Source organism: Anarhichas minor, unplaced genomic scaffold (genome assembly GCF_050575085.1).
Source record: "Anarhichas minor isolate MPS153535 unplaced genomic scaffold, ASM5057508v1 ptg000041l, whole genome shotgun sequence".
In the NCBI taxonomy this organism is placed as follows: domain Eukaryota; kingdom Metazoa; phylum Chordata; class Actinopteri; order Perciformes; family Anarhichadidae; genus Anarhichas; species Anarhichas minor.
The window spans coordinates 6,254,318-6,272,936 of record NW_027466487.1 but is presented as its reverse complement, the minus strand read 5'-3'; the positions used below and the strand labels follow the sequence as shown (position 1 = coordinate 6,272,936).

At 44.2% G+C, this 18,619-nt stretch overlaps 1 protein-coding gene across 6 annotated transcripts; it reads right to left on the bottom strand.

Annotated features, from left to right (window-relative positions):
* Window positions 1-106: 106 nt before the first annotated feature.
* LOC142969170 (tubulin beta chain-like) lies at window positions 107-17,673 on the bottom strand. 6 transcript variants are annotated; one of them, XM_076108854.1, is made up of 12 exons: window positions 11,108-11,126; window positions 10,286-10,461; window positions 9,571-10,167; window positions 9,408-9,486; window positions 8,106-9,235; window positions 7,171-7,233; window positions 3,687-7,054; window positions 3,068-3,208; window positions 2,555-2,737; window positions 2,266-2,391; window positions 1,526-1,636; window positions 107-1,398 (listed from the first exon to the last, which is right to left on the bottom strand). In XM_076108854.1, exons 2-12 carry the CDS (start codon window positions 10,419-10,421, stop codon window positions 1,195-1,197), a joined length of 6,138 nt encoding a protein of 2,045 aa, XP_075964969.1. In that variant the 5' UTR covers window positions 10,422-10,461; window positions 11,108-11,126; the 3' UTR covers window positions 107-1,194. The 6 variants fall into 6 exon arrangements, with proteins under 6 accessions (XP_075964969.1, XP_075964970.1, XP_075964968.1 ...); XM_076108855.1 differs by lacking the exons at window positions 7,171-7,233; window positions 8,106-9,235; window positions 9,408-9,486; ... (1 more) ...; window positions 10,286-10,461; window positions 11,108-11,126 and adding exons at window positions 13,280-14,074; window positions 14,198-14,442; window positions 14,539-14,649; window positions 14,869-14,977; window positions 17,491-17,562 and having other exon boundaries at window positions 3,687-6,458; XM_076108853.1 differs by lacking the exon at window positions 11,108-11,126 and having other exon boundaries at window positions 3,068-3,205; window positions 10,286-10,672.
* Between the last annotated feature and the right edge of the window lie 946 nt (window positions 17,674-18,619).

Here is an 18,619-nt window from a genome sequence, read left to right as displayed (position 1 = left end):
TTCTTCTAACCAAAGCGACACATCAAAGCCTAAACAATACAGGTACAAGGCTGCATAATTAAATACCAGAATATGTAGATTAAGTCAATAAATACACGTATAAACATAACATAGACAAGATTTAATGTTTTCATTGGTGATAGCAGATGTCATGATTTTATATAAACTTGGTATTGAGATATTAGCGATTTGGTATTTCTAAAATCAAACTTAGTTACAAAATAGTTACAAGCTAGTGAGTCCGACTTTAAAACATCAAATGATGCAGCAAGTTCAATTACAATATTTAAGGTGGATCAGGAAATAAACCAAATGTGAGTTCTGTACACTGGTCATTTTTAACATGACATGTATACATAAACACATAGATAAATGTACGGCCTCAAGATATTGGCGTAGAACCAGCATCAGCATGCAGGTGCCTATCCATGGTGTCTCATCCCTGGACGTAATAGGATGAAGCCTTAATGGAGTAGGTGGTGGTGGTTAATGGAGTAAGAGGAAAAAGACACACTGGTTCAGGATTACCTCGTTATAAAAAGGCACTATGCACTTATCAGGACAGGAAACAAGCTTCTTTTCTTCTTTTTTTTTTTTCCATTCACTGGCCACCGTAGCTGATGTTTTTCAAAACACCCAAACATGATTATACAACTCCCACTTCATGGCTGCCAAACCTGCTGATTGAGTCGAAGCACTTAGCACGTATAGAGAGTAGCAGCAATTCCCTGTAGCAGTGTTAATTCCTGCTCTGCTTCTTATCGTACAAAGAGAGGAGAGGATGAGAGGTGAGACATGACGAGGACGGTTGATGGGCAATTATTTCCCACCCAGCATAGCAGCAACATCGCTTTTAGCTTTTGAAACTTTAAAACCTAAAAAAAATTTCACATCTACAAGGCAAAAAGGTACAAATGTAAGAACAACTTACTTCGACAGACTTGGTAAGTTTCCTAAATTATGTTTCTTTCCTCTCGGAATGCTGTGCAACATCTGACAGCTGACACTTTTAAATGACCTCCATGCTACATCCACAATATGTTACAATGCATTCTTCAAGTCTTTCATACAGACGCACGCGCAGCTGGCTCACTAGTGTCTCTACCGGTCTCTGATTGGAAATGGAATCTATGTGCGACGAACAAACAATGGTTTTTTTGGTTGTTTTTTTTAATACAGTGTACCGTGGTGGTGCTAAGTCTTCTTCCTGCTCCTTCCCCTGCCTGCGGCAGGCTGCAGAGTGTTTGCAGGGGCAGAGAGTCTGTGCGTCTGAAGGTCAAGTTTCTGCTGAAGGATCCCTGTGAGAATGAACTCAGCTGTGACCACCGGGTGAGATTCAGAGAGAGCCGGGCCACAGAGCGGCCAGTCCTCCTCACAGGAAATCACGACAGTCTGAGGCTGAGAGGAGAGGGGAGTAATAAATGATCACAGACATGTCTGATGATAAGATATATAGACAGACCATCACACAATAATATTCATTTACTGCATGTGAGGCCTGAGGGGGGAAAAGTTTGACTGGTACCTTGTGAGAGGAGGGCATCTTAGGAAGGAAGGTCGCTCCACTGCAGCAGATGATGTCTTTCATGTGAACTGGCTCTGGTTTCACTGACTTGGTAACGTGGATCTCATAGCCCTAAGAGAAAGAGAAAAAGCAGACAAGAGATGCAGTACATGACATGTGTCTCTGCAAGAACGCCTCCACAAATCAATGGAAGGCTCTTAGGAACGGAATTTGGTATTTCGTGTGTTTCCCTGCCACAATTTTAGCCAGTATCAGCTTGTTATGTGGTATCAAAGTATCTCTGATACGGATCTGAACAGTGCAGGGTAGAAAGTGTAAGAGAAATAGAAACATTACTGCCTGCTTCCCTCTGTGCAGTGCCCATAAATCATAATCGGTACATTAACAGCGAATGTCAAATTACTGCCCACAAACAAGCCAAAGTGTAATAATGAACAATCGTCACTGCGCTAATAAAAAGACTTTCGTTGTTTCATGTTTATGTTCCAACTACAAGGAGGCGGAGATAAAAGCAATGCTTGGTGGTAAAAAAAAAATGGATTTCAGATCTTTTATAGGCTGAAGAGGATTGTGACACGTTCATGTCTGGATGGCACTACGACTCACTATTCCTCACTGTCATTATTATCCACCAACCGTGTGCCATCTGCCAAGGGAAATGCCACAATGACACTCTGTCAACCTCTCACTCAGAGAGAGAAAAAGCACAGAAATAGATGGCATGACTGTGTTAAGAGTACCTGTAAGAGAGGCTGACTGCTGGCAATCCTCAGAGACTCCTGCAAGGAGAAATGGAACTTATTTTCCTGCTCTGGATCCTTCACAACAAACGCATTAGGAGGCAGGAAGCTCCCAGCCTTACCACTCTGAAACACAGGGAGAGGGGAGAAAGACAACAAGAGCAGTGAGTGTCTATGCGTGTGTAGTATTTGTGAATATATTTCCACATTCATTTATCAGAGAGAGAGAGAGAGAGAGAGAGAGAAAACTGGCCCAAGACTAGTTTGAACTGCTGATATAGAAACGAACCTTTTCCAGCCATTGTGTGGTGACAATGGGGACTCCTTTAGCCAACGCACACAGGAACTTGACGGTCCTGCGCACCTTATCAGTCACCAGGCAGTTCATGTCTGTCACTCCTTTAGCCATGCTGCCTCCCAAACGAGCCAACACTCTCTCCCCTTCTTCGTCCACCACACCTGTGAACAGCACCTGAGAGAGGGACAGACACACTGTGTTGTTCGGAGGTCTAAAGCCACGTTAGCTCGCATGAATCTTACTGAACAGATTTCTGCTAATCTGTCATCCTGGGAAGTGAATGTATGAAGCCTTTATTGCCCCCTAGGGGAAACTGCTTTTCACAAAAAACATTAAAGAATATCAAGAAAATGTCAAAAATCATATATAACACCATGTTATATTAACAGCTTCATAAAACAATATCAGCATAGCATAATGTGCCATTACAGTCAAATTTCCCTCTTCTGCATCATTTTGACAATCTGACAAATATGACCACATGTGTACAAAGACATATAAAACCTTGTAGGCCTGTCCGGCAGCTCGTGACTGACCCCCGGCTGCCGGGGAAGCAGAGGAGGAGCGCGGGGTCTTTGCCACAGGTGAGGAGTCCGCAACAGCCCGTCGCTTCCGGGATACACCGCCAGTCGGAGTCTGGGGCTGCTAAAAGGAAGAGGGGTGGGGGAGGGGAGACAAGGTTAAACAACAGGCAAGGACAAGCGTGCAACATGCAGGGAGGATGATGAGCACGTGTGATGTAAAAGAAAGCAAAGATCATGAAAACGCAGGAGTAGAAAGTGACTGTGAGACCACTAAACCACTTAATTCATTAGTGTGTTAATGGAGATGCAGAGTAGGTCAAACTACTCTTGTTGCTGAGAGAGTCCCTGATGTTGATTGCAGTACATTATGATGGTTGGAAAGTCTGACTCACGGTGAAAAATGCACCAGGGCCCTCAGCCAAGGTAAAAGCCTTCCTTTTCAAAGACAGAAGTTCCTGGACACTAATTATATACTACTCAGCTTTCCATTTGGTCTGATTTATGCTTCAGCCGTAACGTAATTTTGTCTCACTCAAAACGACAACTTCTGACACCTTAAAATGTCCAGTGCATGTTTAAAATGTAAGTAATCGAGTCACCTCTGATGCCTCCACGTGTGGATCCTGGTCAACAGATGTTTCACTTTCTTCCTGCTTCTCTTTCTTCAGTTTCTGGACCACTGATGTCCGGCCTCTGCCTCTCCTCTCAACTATCCCCTCCTCCATTTTCTCACTCTCTTCTTTCACCTCCGATTCAGCAGGGGAATCCTTTGCGCTCTTCTTAGCTTGAGCACCGGATGCCCGACCTTTTCTCTTAACCTGGACTTGACTCTCATCTTTTGTTTCACCTTTGCCCTCTGCTGTTTGGGCTTTCCCCTTCGCTTTGGATATTTTGGAGCTACTGCTGGAATCCTCTTCCGTATTTGCCTCCAACTCTCTTTTTATTCCTTTACTTTTCTCTTCAGCCTCCTCTTCATCACTGACTGCAGGAGCTACTGGTGTCTCCACAGTCTCAATCTTTACCGCTTTTTGGCCTCTGCCCCTCACATTCCTTTTAAGCAGAGGTGATTCTTCACTGGCACAGTCCTGACTTGAAGAGGATTTCTCATCTCCAGCAGCAGGTTTAGAGCCATTTGCATTAGCTCGCTGTCGCCCTCTAGTGGTACTAGCCTGCTGACAATCTGCCTTCTCTGGTTCATCCTCATGGGGAACCTCATTAGAGGATTCCTCTTCTGTCCTGCTTTTCCTGCCTCTGGTTGTAGGTTTGGGAGTGAAATTCTGGCCACTCTGACTATTGATAGGAGGGATGGAGTGTGACTCCGTTTTCCTCCCTCTTCCTCGCTGCCTGCCTCCTCTTCCTCTGCTCTGAGAGCTCTGAGAGCAGCTGGAAATCTCAGAATTGGTGGAGTTGGACCTCGAAAGGACTCCCTGAGGAGAACTGTCCTGTTGTGTTGGCTCTGCAGCTACGGTCCTCCTTCTGTTGCTGCTTCTGGCGATGGCTGCCTGCGGTGGCCCACTGGTCCTCTTCGCTCCCCTGCCCCGGCCCCGGCCCCTGCCCCTGCCCCTGCTCCCCGGGGTGTTCACACTTGAAGCAGACCTCTCTGAGCTGACAGAGTTGGAAGAGTTGGAGCGAGATCGGGTTCTCCTTGCTGGGACATCATCGTTGGCTGATATGGTGGAGTCTTGTGGCGGCTCTGTTCTCCTGGCTGCTCTGCGACCTCTTGCGGGTGTTTTGGGGTTGTTTTCTTCTTTGTTGTTTTCTTGTTGCTCTTTTGTTTGTCTTTCTTTGGCCTCTTGATCTTGTTTTTCTTCTTGTTCCTTCCTCTCCCTCTCAAGTATTTCTTCTCGTTCCCTCTTTGCTGTCTTCAATCTCTCCTTTTCCTCGTCCCTTTCCTTTTCTCTTCTCTCTTTTTCTTCTCTCTCCTTCTCTTCTCTTTCTGCCTTTTCACGCTCTAATCTCTCTTCTTCTTCCTTCTCTCTTTCCTTTTCTATTCTCTCATTCTCTTCTCTTTCTGCCTTTTCACGCTCTAATCTCTCTTTTTTTTCCTGCTCCTTTCTTTCCCTCTCCAATTGTTTTTCTTTTTTCTTTTGTGCCTTATCAGCTCTTTTCTTTTCATCTTCCTCCTTTCTTTCCCTCTCTATTCGCTCTTTTTCTGCTCTCTCTTGCTCAAGTCTTAAGCTTTCTGCATTTTCAGCCTGCACTCTTTCTTGCTCTTCTTTATATTTTCTTTCCCTTTCTAATTTGTCTTGCTCTTCCCTCGCTGCTTCTTGTTCCTTTATTCGGTTATTTTCAGCGCTGTTCCTTTCTGTTTCAAGCGTTTCCTCCTCTTCCTCGTTATCTTTCTGATGCATCATATATTTTTTCCCTCTAGCTTGTTTAGCCTGCTCTACCTTCTCCTCAGGCCTTGATTTTCCTCTTCTTCCTCTAGGAGTTGGCAAAGCCTTCATCTTCCCTCTCGTCTGTCTCTTGGGAGGTTCAGAACACTCCGCCTGCTCCTCCTCTTCTCTTAATCTTGCCCGTGTCCCTCTTCTACCTCCAATAGTCGTGCCACTGGTTCCAGCTTCAGCTTGTTTTCCTTTCCCCCTCCGAGGCTGTCGGACAGTTTTAGTTTCTACAGTGGAGGCCTGAGAATTTGTGAGCGGTTCTGTGTCCTCTTCTTGAATTGGCTTTGACTTCGCTCTTCTTTTTCGTGGACCTGGAATTGAGTCCTCATCCTCCCTTTCTCTGTCTTCACCCGCGACCACGGGCTGGGTTTCAACAGCAGAGACTTCAGAACTAGCGAGGGGCTGTGTCTCCTCTTCTTCAAGTTGCAGTGCCTTTGCTCTCCTTTTTCGTGGACCTGAAGTCAACTCCTCTTCATCACTTTCTCCATCTTCACCTGTAGCCATTGGCTGAGCTTCAATGGTAGAGAGCTCAGAGTTTGTGAGTGTTTGCGTCTGCTCGCCTTCGAGCCACAGCTGCTTTGCTTTGCTTTTTCGTGGACCTGGAATTGAATCCTCAACATCGCTTTCCTCATTTCCACTTGTAGCCATGGGCTGAGTTTCAGCTACACCAAAGTGCATTGGCTGGGTTTCAACAAGTGATAACTCAGAGTTTGTGAGTGTCTGTGTCTGCTCCTCTTCAAGCTGCAGTGGCTTTGCTTTCCTTTTTTGTGGAATCAAGTCCTCATCATCACTTTCCTCATCCTCACTTACATGCATGGGCTGAGTTTGAGCCACAGAAAGAGCGTCACTGAGGAGCCTCTTCTGAGGTTGAGCTGCCTCCATATGTTCTTCTCTCTCTTCTGTTGCATGCTGTGGGCTGGACTTTACTTGTAGTCCAGAGGAAATAAGATTTTCTTTATCCAAACTGTCCTCCTCCTCCTCCTCCTCCTCCTCCTCCTCAAGGGCAAACATTGGTTGGGTTTCAGCCATGGCAAGAGTAGATGATGTGGGAATGTGGAAAGGCTGAGTCTCAGCAGTAGCAGTGTTTTTTCTCTCATCTTCATCGGTTTCAACCTCTGAATCACTGTCGGGCTCTGAAATATACGCCTGTGTTGCTTCCAGGTCAAAATCTACCCGGCCTTCTTTTGCAGACATTACTGAACATCTGGCAGGGTTCTCAACCTCTCCATAGGCCTGCAGCTTTGAATCACTCTCCAAGGAAGTTCTGTCTGCATATCCTTGGGTATCGTCCAGAGTCACACCCTCCACCTCGGAGACAAAAGCTTGGGTGTTCGCCGTGGCTAGAGCTTGGGCCCGACCCTCCAGGTGGCTGCGGTCAGAAGATCCCAGCTGGAGAGACCGTCCTCTAATGGACTGTTTGCCCTTTTCATCAAGAGAAGACTGGGTGGGGTCCTTGTTGTAGTCCTCTGGAGGGTTGCCCTGGCAGTCTCTGGTCTGGAGAATGAAGGACTGGGTCTCAGCCACAGCACACAAGTCGTCCTCCAGGCTGTCTGAGCAGGAAGACAATGCTATAGGTCTTGCACCTGGGAGACAAAGAAGATGAAATAAAGAAGTGTGTGCAAGGTTAAAAGTAATACTCTGATGTACCCATCGGTTTATAAACAGACACAAAGTTATGAGTCAAAAGTAATTTACTCACATCTAAATGGACCTGATGAGGGAATCAGGAAAGCCTGAGTCTCCATATCTTCCAGTTCTCCTTCTGGTATCATCCAAGAGTGAAAATAACAAATTAAACGGGCTTATATTTCATATTAAAATGCCAAACAATGTATACAGTGGATCAAGGAGTGCATGATGTGTCTTCAAATTGAGAAAAGGAGGTCCGCTTTAAATGGATCACTTAAAAATTAGGAAGAAAATCTAAGTTCCTGTTATTGATTATTTAGTATCTATCCTTTCCAACATGTCTTGATTGCTAAATTCATGTATAACCACACATCTTTCTATTTTAAGTGCCAAAAACATGTGTATTTTTCTTGCATTATATTATTATTTTGGTTGAATGCCAGTGTTTAAGTTGTATTGATTTTTTTCACGCATGGGAAGTTGTGATATAAAGAACCCCCTGCTAAATGAAAGGCTTGTTCCATCAATAAAATGTATGGAAAGGCTTTATTTCAAATCTTTATTTACTTATATTTTCTTTTATTCGTCATTGTTTGTACGGTCGATATTATAATATTTAATATATTCTAGAGCAGCAACAATTAGTCGATCAAGAGAAAATGAAAAGGCAACCATTTAGATAATCGCTTAATTGTTTCAGTCATTTTTTAAGGAAAACATTTCCTGTTTCCAGCTTCTTCACTGTGAGGATTTGATGCTTTTCTTTGTAAACTGAATATCTTTTGAGGTTTGGACTGTTGGTTGAACAAAACCAGCAGACAGAATAATTCACCTTTGGCTGTGGGTAAATATTGTCGGAATTATTCACTATTTTCTGTCATTTTTATAAACCAAACAATGAATCGAGAAAGTGATCTGCAAATGAAATAATACTGAACACCATCTACAGCTGCAGCCTACATTCCCTCCATTAAGTTCGTTTTTGAAGATTGATGGACTGATTACCTGACACCTGTACAGGAGTAGAGCAGTTCTGCTGAAGGGGAACCAGCAACACAGGTGTGTTTTCTCTGCGCAGGCTGGGAATCTGGTTCTCCCCTGCCTCTCCAGAATCCCCCTCCTTATCTTCCACATCTGTGTCACTGTCCACTCTGAGGTCGGCTGGACTGACCCCATCCCCAGTAGGGGGCACGCTGGATTCATCGACATCTGTGTCTGCATCAGAATCGGACCGAAGAGCTTCCGACGTGGTACCAGGATCGACAGACAAGGTTGAGACGACAACAGGTATGAGCAGAGGAGAATCGTCTTCCACATCTGTGTCGCTGTCAGACAGAACAGCCAAATCGGCTCCTGCATCTGCAGTGGTGACGGACTCTGTGACAGCAGACACCACCGAGAGTTCACCGATGGCACGGGCAGGAATGGCTTCATCGTCCGTGTCACTGTCTAGATGCAGGCTGTGAGACGCGGCGCGGGCGGATTCGGGCCCAGTTGGCTTGATGTCTAATCTAGTGGGAGTTTCATCTATTTTAGGGCATGAATTATTTGTTCCACATTGCTTTTCTTCTCCCTCATCAATATCTGTGTCACTGTCTAGGTGCAAATCGCTGCGCTGCGTAGAAGGGGAAGAGTCAGCTGCGTGTGTGCTTTGAAGTGACGTTGCTTTAATAGCGGCGTCTGACGCAGCATCATCCTCCACATCAGTATCGCTGTCCATGTGAAACTGGGCTGTGTCTGGTGGCTGATCAGCTTGTTGGTTTGTATTCATGGTCAGTGGGCCTGCAGACGTCACCCTCTCCTCCTCTCCTTCCACATCAGTGTCACTGTCCATGCAAAATACAGGGCTCGCGTCTGTGAAGACTGCTGGTGGAGACACGAGCAATTCATCCTCTCCGGTAAGACTGACATTGCTTTCCTGTTTGTCTGGCACATGTTGTTCACTTTCCTCAGACTTTCTCCCTCCCAGCGCTGCTCTTTCTTCTTCGTCTTCACTGTCATCCACAATTGCAAGTGTCTTTTTGTTCTTTAGCTGCTGCTGCCCCACCTCTACGTCTGGCTCCTCCTTGCTGAAGCCGACATGTCTGTAAGGCCTATTTTTAGTGGAGGACAGTGTGATGGGACTTTCATCCTCACTGGAAAACAGTGGAAAACAATGTGACCAGCATTATAATTCAGAGGAGAAAATAATTAATTGTTTCGATGCACATAATTACAAGGATTTGTAATGTTTGTGTTACATGTTAATATGTTATGAATGTACTGTACATATTTTAAAAAGCCCAAGACAAGATGTTGCTAATATACCTTTCAGGGACAATTTTGTTTGTGGGACTCAGGAATGTTGAACAGGTGGAACCTGATTTATGGGAGTCAGAATCGGACACTGTAAAAAAAGAATAAAGATGTAAAACCTCAGATACAAAAAGACAGGGCTTCATTTCTATAAGTACCAACATAATTTATATACCTAGAGCCTTGCGCCTTATGTCTCCTCTTTCCTCGTCTGAGTCCGAGTCAGATTCTGGGACCAGGGTCCCCTGTGGCTGGGTTGGAGTTTGCTCAAAGGACAGGCAACTGGTTCTGACAGGAGTCTTCCTTGTTTCCTCCTGATCAGGTAATGACGTCCTAGCCTCTGTACCCCCGTTGACACATTTCTTGCTGCCTGTGCTTGAGTGACCTCCCTTGTCTCCCGAGGCATCTGGCAACCTGTCGTTTACCTCTGAATTTATGCTAACAGGAGTCATCGTATCCCCTTTAGAGGAGACTGCATCTGTAGTGCAGCTGACATACTGACATGGGATGTCTGCCACCACCAAACTGTCACGTTCACTGAGGGCATAGCGTACATTAGGAGTCAGCTTTAAGTGGCCCTTGCGGGTCCCATTCATGCTCCCTAGGTCCCAAATCAAAGCCTCTATGTCCACTTCACTGTGACGACCTCTTCTCCTGTAGACAGAGATGCAGATGGTGGCATGCTGCTTGGATATCGAGGGTGCCGGCAAGGGCAGGGTGCAGGTGTTGGGGTCACGGCCCACCACATTATCTCCCAAAAAGAGGGGCAACTCTGTGTGACAGAGAACATCAATCAGAAGAAATACATAGGCAAGACCTGTTTATGCAAATGTAAACAGACTGTGATCAACAAAGCGTTGGTGTAATAACAGCAGCAGTAAGCCACTCACCTGTCTCAGGGATATATTCATTTTTTAAGATGCACAGTTTAGCCAATGGTCGTCCCCTCTTGTTTTCATTCTCCTCTTTGTTGTCTTCCTCATCTGACTCCAGGATTGAGTCACTGATCATTTGAGTGGCATCCATTCCACACACAGGGTAAGGCAGGACGACTGCTGGGCCACAACTTAAAGACAGATAAATGGCTATGAGGGCTGTAATGTTGAGGTTTAATTCCACCAACAATAGCTTCAACTGGCCTTGAAAACACAAACAGTTCATAAATATTACCAGGCAACTTCATGCGGCTAACGTTAGCCTAAATAGCTAATTGACGATCTCTTTGGCTATACTTTCCTATTGTATTCTTGCTAACTTCCAATTTGAAGCATAAATTAACGCTGATTCAACTTATATTAAACGTGTATGAACATGTCTGTCAATGCTGCATCACTTCACAGCAATCCCGCTTCCGGTCAGCATAAAAATAAAACTACAAAAAATCGTTAAACTCTAGTTGGAGTAAATCAGAGGTCAACATCATAACCTCATGTTATAGGAAACCTAAAAACCCATTGTGTAATTAACCCCACGTCTTTATTTTTAATTAAAAACAGTGCAATATTAATTAACTATCAGTGCAATTAACCTAACGTTACCTTGAAACTCTGCAGGAAGTTTAACGATAAGAGATTAAACGAGGGGCTTGACCGTTAAACACCCAACTGCATGGCAACATTATTCAAATGAGCTCGTATGTAAATTTGCAATGTGGGTGTATATTACAATATTGTCTTCACATATTATGAAAAAGGTTGTAACCTCATGCTTACCTTCACACGCTTTTCTCAGTGGAGATACAACAAACGGAAATAAACATGCACATCCGGGAAGGAATTAACCACGCCCACCAGAGGCGTCCCAACCGCAAGTGATTGGCCAATATACCATTCACTCACTCTGGAATCTGTTGCCATTGGTCAGTTAAACCCAGTCCAACTTTAAAAGACTCTGATTGGATCAACATTTCCCGCAAACGTGTATCTTAAAGGGGCCGCCACACACCCTGGTCTACACAATGAACTGGTCCAACTGTCTGCATAACTTACACAACTTTTGGGAAATGTTCTGATAGATAGTTAGAAAACATTTACAATTTTACATTATCCAGTTGCTTAGGCCTACTTCTTTGTTTTAGTTTGCTGTCAGTTACATTTCATGAGGTGGTCCAAAGAGATTCTATTTTTTAGTACAGTTCAGATGTAGCTTCATTTTCTATTTTAATATATTTTGTACAAGACAGAACTACTGCTCTGTATTCCTAAAACTCATTTTTATATAACATTTTTTAAATATATGCAGTGCTAAAGCACAGACCCCTTGATAAGGGCCTTGAGGTAGGTGCTGCTTTATTACAAACATTGAGAAGCTGTCTTGAGTCCCTGAGTTAAAGGTAGTTTAAGACCATTACTATTTCAGTTTGGTCCTTGTTTTTTGCATACATTACCATACAGTAACCTTGGGGCCTGTGTGGGAGGAATATGGGCACAGCAGCTCATTTTTGCCCTGGGGCCCCATTGCAGGTTGAGCCCGGCATGTTTTGGGCACTGTGGGAAATTTAGGTTTTGAAACTCCTAATTATGGATATTATATGTTACAATGTGTTTACTTAGGACGTTTAGACCAAGAGGTGTGTTTGAGTGCCTGTAAGAGAGGGGGGTTTGAGGAATGTGCTGGAGCGGGGGTTGGGAAAGTGGCTGCGTGAGGTGTTAAGATCAAAACAATGGGGCATCGGCCCAGGAGGGGCTTGTTGGACTTCAGCCAATCAATGAGCTGATCGATGAGCTGAGAAATGTAACTTTGGGGAGACAAAGGGTTTGAAGCTCTGGGGGATTTCAGATCTTCTGCGGGCCACCGAGGGTTTATTTTGTTATTAGTAGTGTGAATCGGTTTGTAACTGTTTGTATCTGTTTTTATGCTTGTTGGATAATAAATCCATTTGATTTTGACTTAAACCTGCTGTTGTGTTTTGGAGTCGATTGAGAGCACATGGCTGCAGGGAGGGGGACGATTTTTCCCTGTGTTCAAAAGTTCGGACCTAACAGCACCAGCAACAGTTGTGAGTCTTATATTTATATGAAATAATAAAGTTACTATTTCTCCACAGGAATGTGAATGCAAAGCCTTACAAGAAACTATAAACACATACAATTGTTTTTAGTTGTTGAGTTGTAAAAATATTTAAGTATTCCAAATTAAGTATGCAACTTTGTTGCTTGGTCTAAGTATTTGGAACTGCACTTTTTAAGTTTTGTATTAAGATCATCTAAATGCTGCTGGGGTGCAATGAACACGTGTTCTTACATTTGACTTGTTGTGGGAATGTGGTTTGGTACAGAGAAAGAAATTGGTCGGACTATCATCTTGCAAACTGGTCATGCCACACAGCGTTCCGGAGTAGCAAACTCTGTTACACCTCATTAAATACTCCAATAACATCATATTGGACCGACTGCATGTCAGCACTGATAATTCCTGTTTACGTAACTGTTTTATAGCTAACTACTCATGGAACAGATATTAAACCTTCTTATCCATGTATAACGAAATTGAATGACGCAGCTTTTTTTCATAGCAGCAGGAAACGGCACGTGACTGCACATTAGTATCCTCTACTGCACAAACTGCTGACCTCAACAGAATTAACATTCATCCATCTCTGGAAATCTGCCTCAACATTAAATCCTTTTACATTTTTACACAGTTTTGAAATGTGATTGAGATACGATGGCTGACTTGTAGTTGATGTTTTATCAAACAAATATGAACAATTGTACGCATTAATGAAATGCAAACACATTTTCATTTGACAACTTTATTTGCAGTGAATCACTAAGGATATCTATGCTAAAGTTTAATTCTAGCAATACTTCAGACACTATGTTTTTCATTTTGGCATTGATGTAATGACTTTCCCATTTTTATCTTCAGGCATCATCTTCAGCCTCCTCCTCAAATTCACCCTCTTCCTCAGCAGTGGCATCCTGGTACTGCTGGTACTCCGACACCAGATCATTCATGTTGCTCTCTGCTTCAGTGAACTCCATCTCATCCATACCTTCGCCTGTGTACCAATGCAAGAAGGCCTTACGGCGGAACATGGCTGTGAACTGCTCTGAGATACGCTTGAACAGCTCCTGGATGGCTGTGCTGTTGCCAATGAAAGTGACGGCCATCTTGAGGCCACGGGGTGGAATGTCACAGACGGCGGTCTTCACGTTGTTGGGGATCCATTCGACGAAGTAACTGCTGTTCTTGCTCTGGACGTTCAGCATCTGCTCGTCGACCTCCTTCATGGACATGCGCCCACGGAACACGGCGGCGACGGTCAGGTAGCGGCCGTGACGTGGGTCGCATGCAGCCATCATGTTCTTGGCATCGAACACCTGCTGGGTGAGCTCGGGAACTGTGAGGGCTCTGTACTGCTGGCTGCCTCTGCTGGTCAGGGGGGCGAAGCCAGGCATGAAGAAGTGCAAACGGGGGAAAGGCACCATGTTGACAGCCAGTTTGCGAAGATCAGCGTTGAGCTGACCGGGAAAACGCAGGCAGGTGGTGACCCCGCTCATGGTGGCGGACACAAGGTGGTTAAGGTCTCCGTAGGTGGGTGTGGTGAGTTTCAGAGTACGGAAGCAAATGTCATACAGGGCCTCATTGTCAATACAGTAGGTTTCATCTGTGTTTTCTACAAGCTGGTGGACTGAGAGGGTGGCATTGTAGGGCTCAACCACTGTGTCCGACACCTGAGGACAGAAAACACGCAGAATCGTTCTTCAGTCTCATGATCTTAGCGGAGAAAATCCCAAGGCAAGATACACTAAAATGAAAACGCCAAATTCTTATGCTCTATCACAAGAGTGCGTTACCTTGGGGGAGGGCACCACACTGAAGGTGTTCATGATACGGTCGGGGTACTCCTCGCGGATCTTGCTGATGAGCAGGGTTCCCATGCCGGACCCAGTTCCTCCACCAAGAGAGTGGGTGAGCTGGAAGCCCTGCAAGCAGTCACAGCTCTCTGACTCTTTGCGGACCACATCTAGGACTGCGTCCACCAACTCAGCTCCCTCTGTGTAGTGACCCTTGGCCCAGTTGTTTCCAGCACCGCTCTGACCTGGAGGAGAAGGAGGGACATACAGGTGAGCCATTCTTCATAAAAAAAAGGCTCAAGTCATTCAGCATCATGAGAAAATGGATTTATTTCACCCACCAAACACAAAATTGTCAGGTCTGAAGATCTGCCCAAAGGGTCCAGACCTCACAGAGTCCATGGTGCCAGGCTCCAAGTCCACCAGAATGGCCCGAGGGACGTATTTGCCTCCTTCACGAGAAAGAGAGAGAGAGAGAGAGAGAGAGAGAGAGAAAAAAAAAACATACCAATTCAATAATGCAGAAAAACACATTTTTAGACGTTACACAGAATATTTAATGTGACAAAATCCATGCTCGACAGCAGACATGTCTTAAGTTATAATTCAGAATGAAATAGCAAAGCTGAGCATGTGTTCACATAACATACTCCAAATAGATATTAACTTACCGGTGGCCTCATTGTAGTAGACACTGATCCTGTCCAGCTGCAGGTCACTGTCTCCGTTGTAAGTCCCTGTGGGATCGATGCCATGCTCATCGCTGATGACTTCCCAGAACTGCGGACACAAAATGGAAGGCATCACTTGAGTTGCTTCCAAAGAAAGTACACACGTGCAAATTAGCAATGCGGTTTATTGGACCAGGGACTTTAAAAGAGGAAAACAGCAGTGGGTTTGCATTTTTGGATTCTGTTAAAAAAACGACAGGATTTTTCCTCCTTTCACTGAATATATTAACCCATTTAATACAATGCAGCTGTTCATATTTCCTGCTTTTTTTCCCTGCTAAGTTACCGAGTGATGACTCAGCAGAATGCAGTTCTTTCACATGTAAAATGCAAAGGAGGGAGCACAAAGGGCCTACAGATCACTCCAGGGGCAACACTGCAAACAAACTCCATTAGCAGGCAGTCACGCTACACTGGAGAGACTGCTTGTCTTCAGATCTGTATTCATGTCGTGTTCACTCTTTAAAGACCACACTCACACTGTGTATGCATTAAATCCCATTAGTAGGCGGGACTGCTGCATACACAGCCAGACATTTGCTTGCACATATTTTTGTGATATCTCCCAAATAAGGGCTTTTTTCATCATTTTCTGCAAACAGCAGCAGTGGGAGGATTTAGAGTAATCTGGATAAGCGGGCTGTATTGCTGCTCAGTACTTAAGAGATTGGGAGTCAGCTGTAGTCTGAGTATCATGATATTTAAATAAGACCACGTAAAACAAAAATGACCAAGGTGACCTTAATATGAGGGAGATCACAGCACGATAAAGATAACAAAGAGTTGAAAAAGAACGACCAAAAAGACTGAGAAACTGACATATATTTGACAGTGACACAGTAGTTGGCTATCAGTAAAGACTGAAAACATTCACAGTGAAAGAATGGGGACAATAAGCAGGACGGCAATGCCACACCCTGACCTAATTCACCACAATGTAGCTCTTCAGCAATTCTGTCAATCATATCCACTGGACATCTGAGTCAATGAGTCCTGAAGGACTGGAAACAAATGTGGATCCTCACAGTAGTTATTGTAACACCATTGGACAAGACAAAGACACAAGTTATGCCCCATGCTTTAGAAGGGGAGATGGATATACTGCAATAACTCCAATTGCATAAGCCTATACACTATGTACTGAAGTTTACATTCTGTGGTGCAACTGCTATACAAACTCAATAGAAGTATATATATAATGGTTATATGTTGTGTTTCTTTCTACTAGCCATTCTTCATGAGGCATATCAGTTGTGAACCCAATGACTTCACCCACTGCGCATCAGCTGTTTCCTCCATTCCTCCCCCACCCTTCCCCTAATATGGTTAAGAGAGGAAAGAAACCGATTAAACAGACAGGCCCTGCTTTACTGGACATACAAATCTCTGTAAGCCGAGCATCACAACGATAACGACGTATCCTGTAATACATGGGCCATTGTTAGTGCGGTCTCTAAACTCTATTTGAACAGGGCAAGATTCCTGTGTGTGTGTGTGTGTGTGTGTGTGTGTTTGAGAGATCCCATTCAAACATGCTCTCTGTAGCAAATGATCAGTTGTAAAACAAAAGGAGGTAATAAGACAGGTAATAAGACAGGGATAATAACGGGCCATGAAGACATGTACTGTATAGCAGACTGCTATTGTTACTGGGTGAGACTGGGTGGGTGATGTGAGGCAGACTGCAGGGCCCTATTAAGGAGACTATAGCGTCAAATGCATTCAAATTGAATACAAAATTGACAAAAGTAAGTATATGAGAGTATTTCATTGCTAAAAGCGCTGATGATGTCTCTCATGAAATGCACTTCATCAGTCTATTTTAAAGGAACAATTCTTTCTCATCCAATTATCCATGCCACACCCTTTCCACCGCCCCCCTGCACCAGCTAAAGCAGCAGTCTGCATCTACAACCCGCTGGAATAAAATATAATCAATATGGCCATTTGGTGCTGCTATCCCAGCTCCCACTCATTGTCTGATACCAGCCATATCTGTGTGTGCAAGACAAAGAACCCAGTGCTGAATACTCTGACTGAGGGGCTCTGACAGGTGAAGAATAGACCCGTTTTTTTTCTTTCTTTTCCCCAGACAATATCTTGAGGTCAGATGAGTCCTCAGCTGTTGAGACGCAGACACGCCCGGTGTTGTGTGAACAAAAACCCCTCGAGACACAAGAGCCCCGTTAAACCGTTATTTCTATGTAAGCACTGTCCGCTGCTCCACACACACCTATACCGGCTACCGCAGTGCTCAAGATCCAGACAGAAAAGTGATGAAAAACAAATTCAACAGTTATAAGTGATATTTTATGATTTGTGATGTGTTTAAATACATAACGCTATGTAATGTGTGGACGGAATGTTTTTTTATTCATGCACAATGAGACAAAAGGAGTCCTTTGTCTTCTTACACAGACAAAACAATCAGGGACTTTAAAAAGCTTAATGGGTGTGTCTTGCATAATGAGCCGGTGAATTCTTTTTTCTTTTTTTTAACAGTGAGAGGAAACATTATGCTATAAAAGAATAACTATTCTATCGATAATTATGTGTTCTTACCTTGGCACCGATCTGGTTACCGCACTGGCCGGCCTGGATGTGAACGATTTCTCTCATAGCGGATGCAAAAGTTTTACAACGAAGTCACTTCGCAGGGACGAGGAGCCGACCCAAGACTAATGTAGAAGCGCAGGACAATGCATTTATAGTGTTGGAGCGCTTCCAGAGAGAGGCTGGGGCAGGGGAGTGGGCGTGGCTAGACCCAGACCCTGCTGATGCTGAACGCGGATTGGCTGAGAAGGCTAACCCGGAGCCGGAATGAGGAGGGGCGCTGCTGCAGATCTGAGTGTGGAAATAAGATATAGAGAGTGAACAGCGTTTTACCAGCTGCTGTCCAGTAACAACTGGTGACTGACACGTATTACAGTTTTTTTTATTTCAGATTTCAAAGCTGAATAACCAATCAGCAGTTTTAAAATCACTCTTACTGTAACACTCCCTGCAGAGTAGACAGATGGCAGACATTTCAGTTTCAAACCAGGGACAAGATGGGGTCAGCCAGCTCAAGCCCCTCTCCTCAGGGTCCTTGTCTCACCACAAGGCCCATTTAGTAGCTGTTCTGGAGTATTTGTTGTTGTTGTTTATTATCATATTACATATCTTGTTGATTAAGTTAAGAACGCCTTTGTCTGTCGAATGGTCAAATCGGAGCTTGAGGTCTCAGTCGTCCTGGAGTCATGCTGCACTTCTTTTAAGGTCTGGGTAAGCACTGAATGTGAAAGCAAACCATGAAACTGTGTTGCGTTGCAGCTGCTTCATCGTCATGTCTGATGTGTATGTTTGTATGAATGTTGTGGACTGTTATGTGAAACAGAGTATAGGCCACATCTTGTGACGCAGGACCCATTTCAGAAAGCAATGAAGTGAAATTAAATTAAATCTCCATCTGCAGTTGGAGTTTGACCAGTTGTCATGGATATAAGATTTTCTTTTCTTTTTTTGGGGGCACTTCAAAGATTGTTCATCCATTACGGCCTAAAAGCTCAAGGTCATTTTTAGCTTTGGAAATTGAAAAAAACAATTTAACCTCAAGGTCCAAGCTGTTCTGTATCTATTTTGGGGGTTTTGGGATTTTGTGAGCTGACAGTGTTATAATAAAGTTTGTTGGTCATACATGTATGTAAGCATA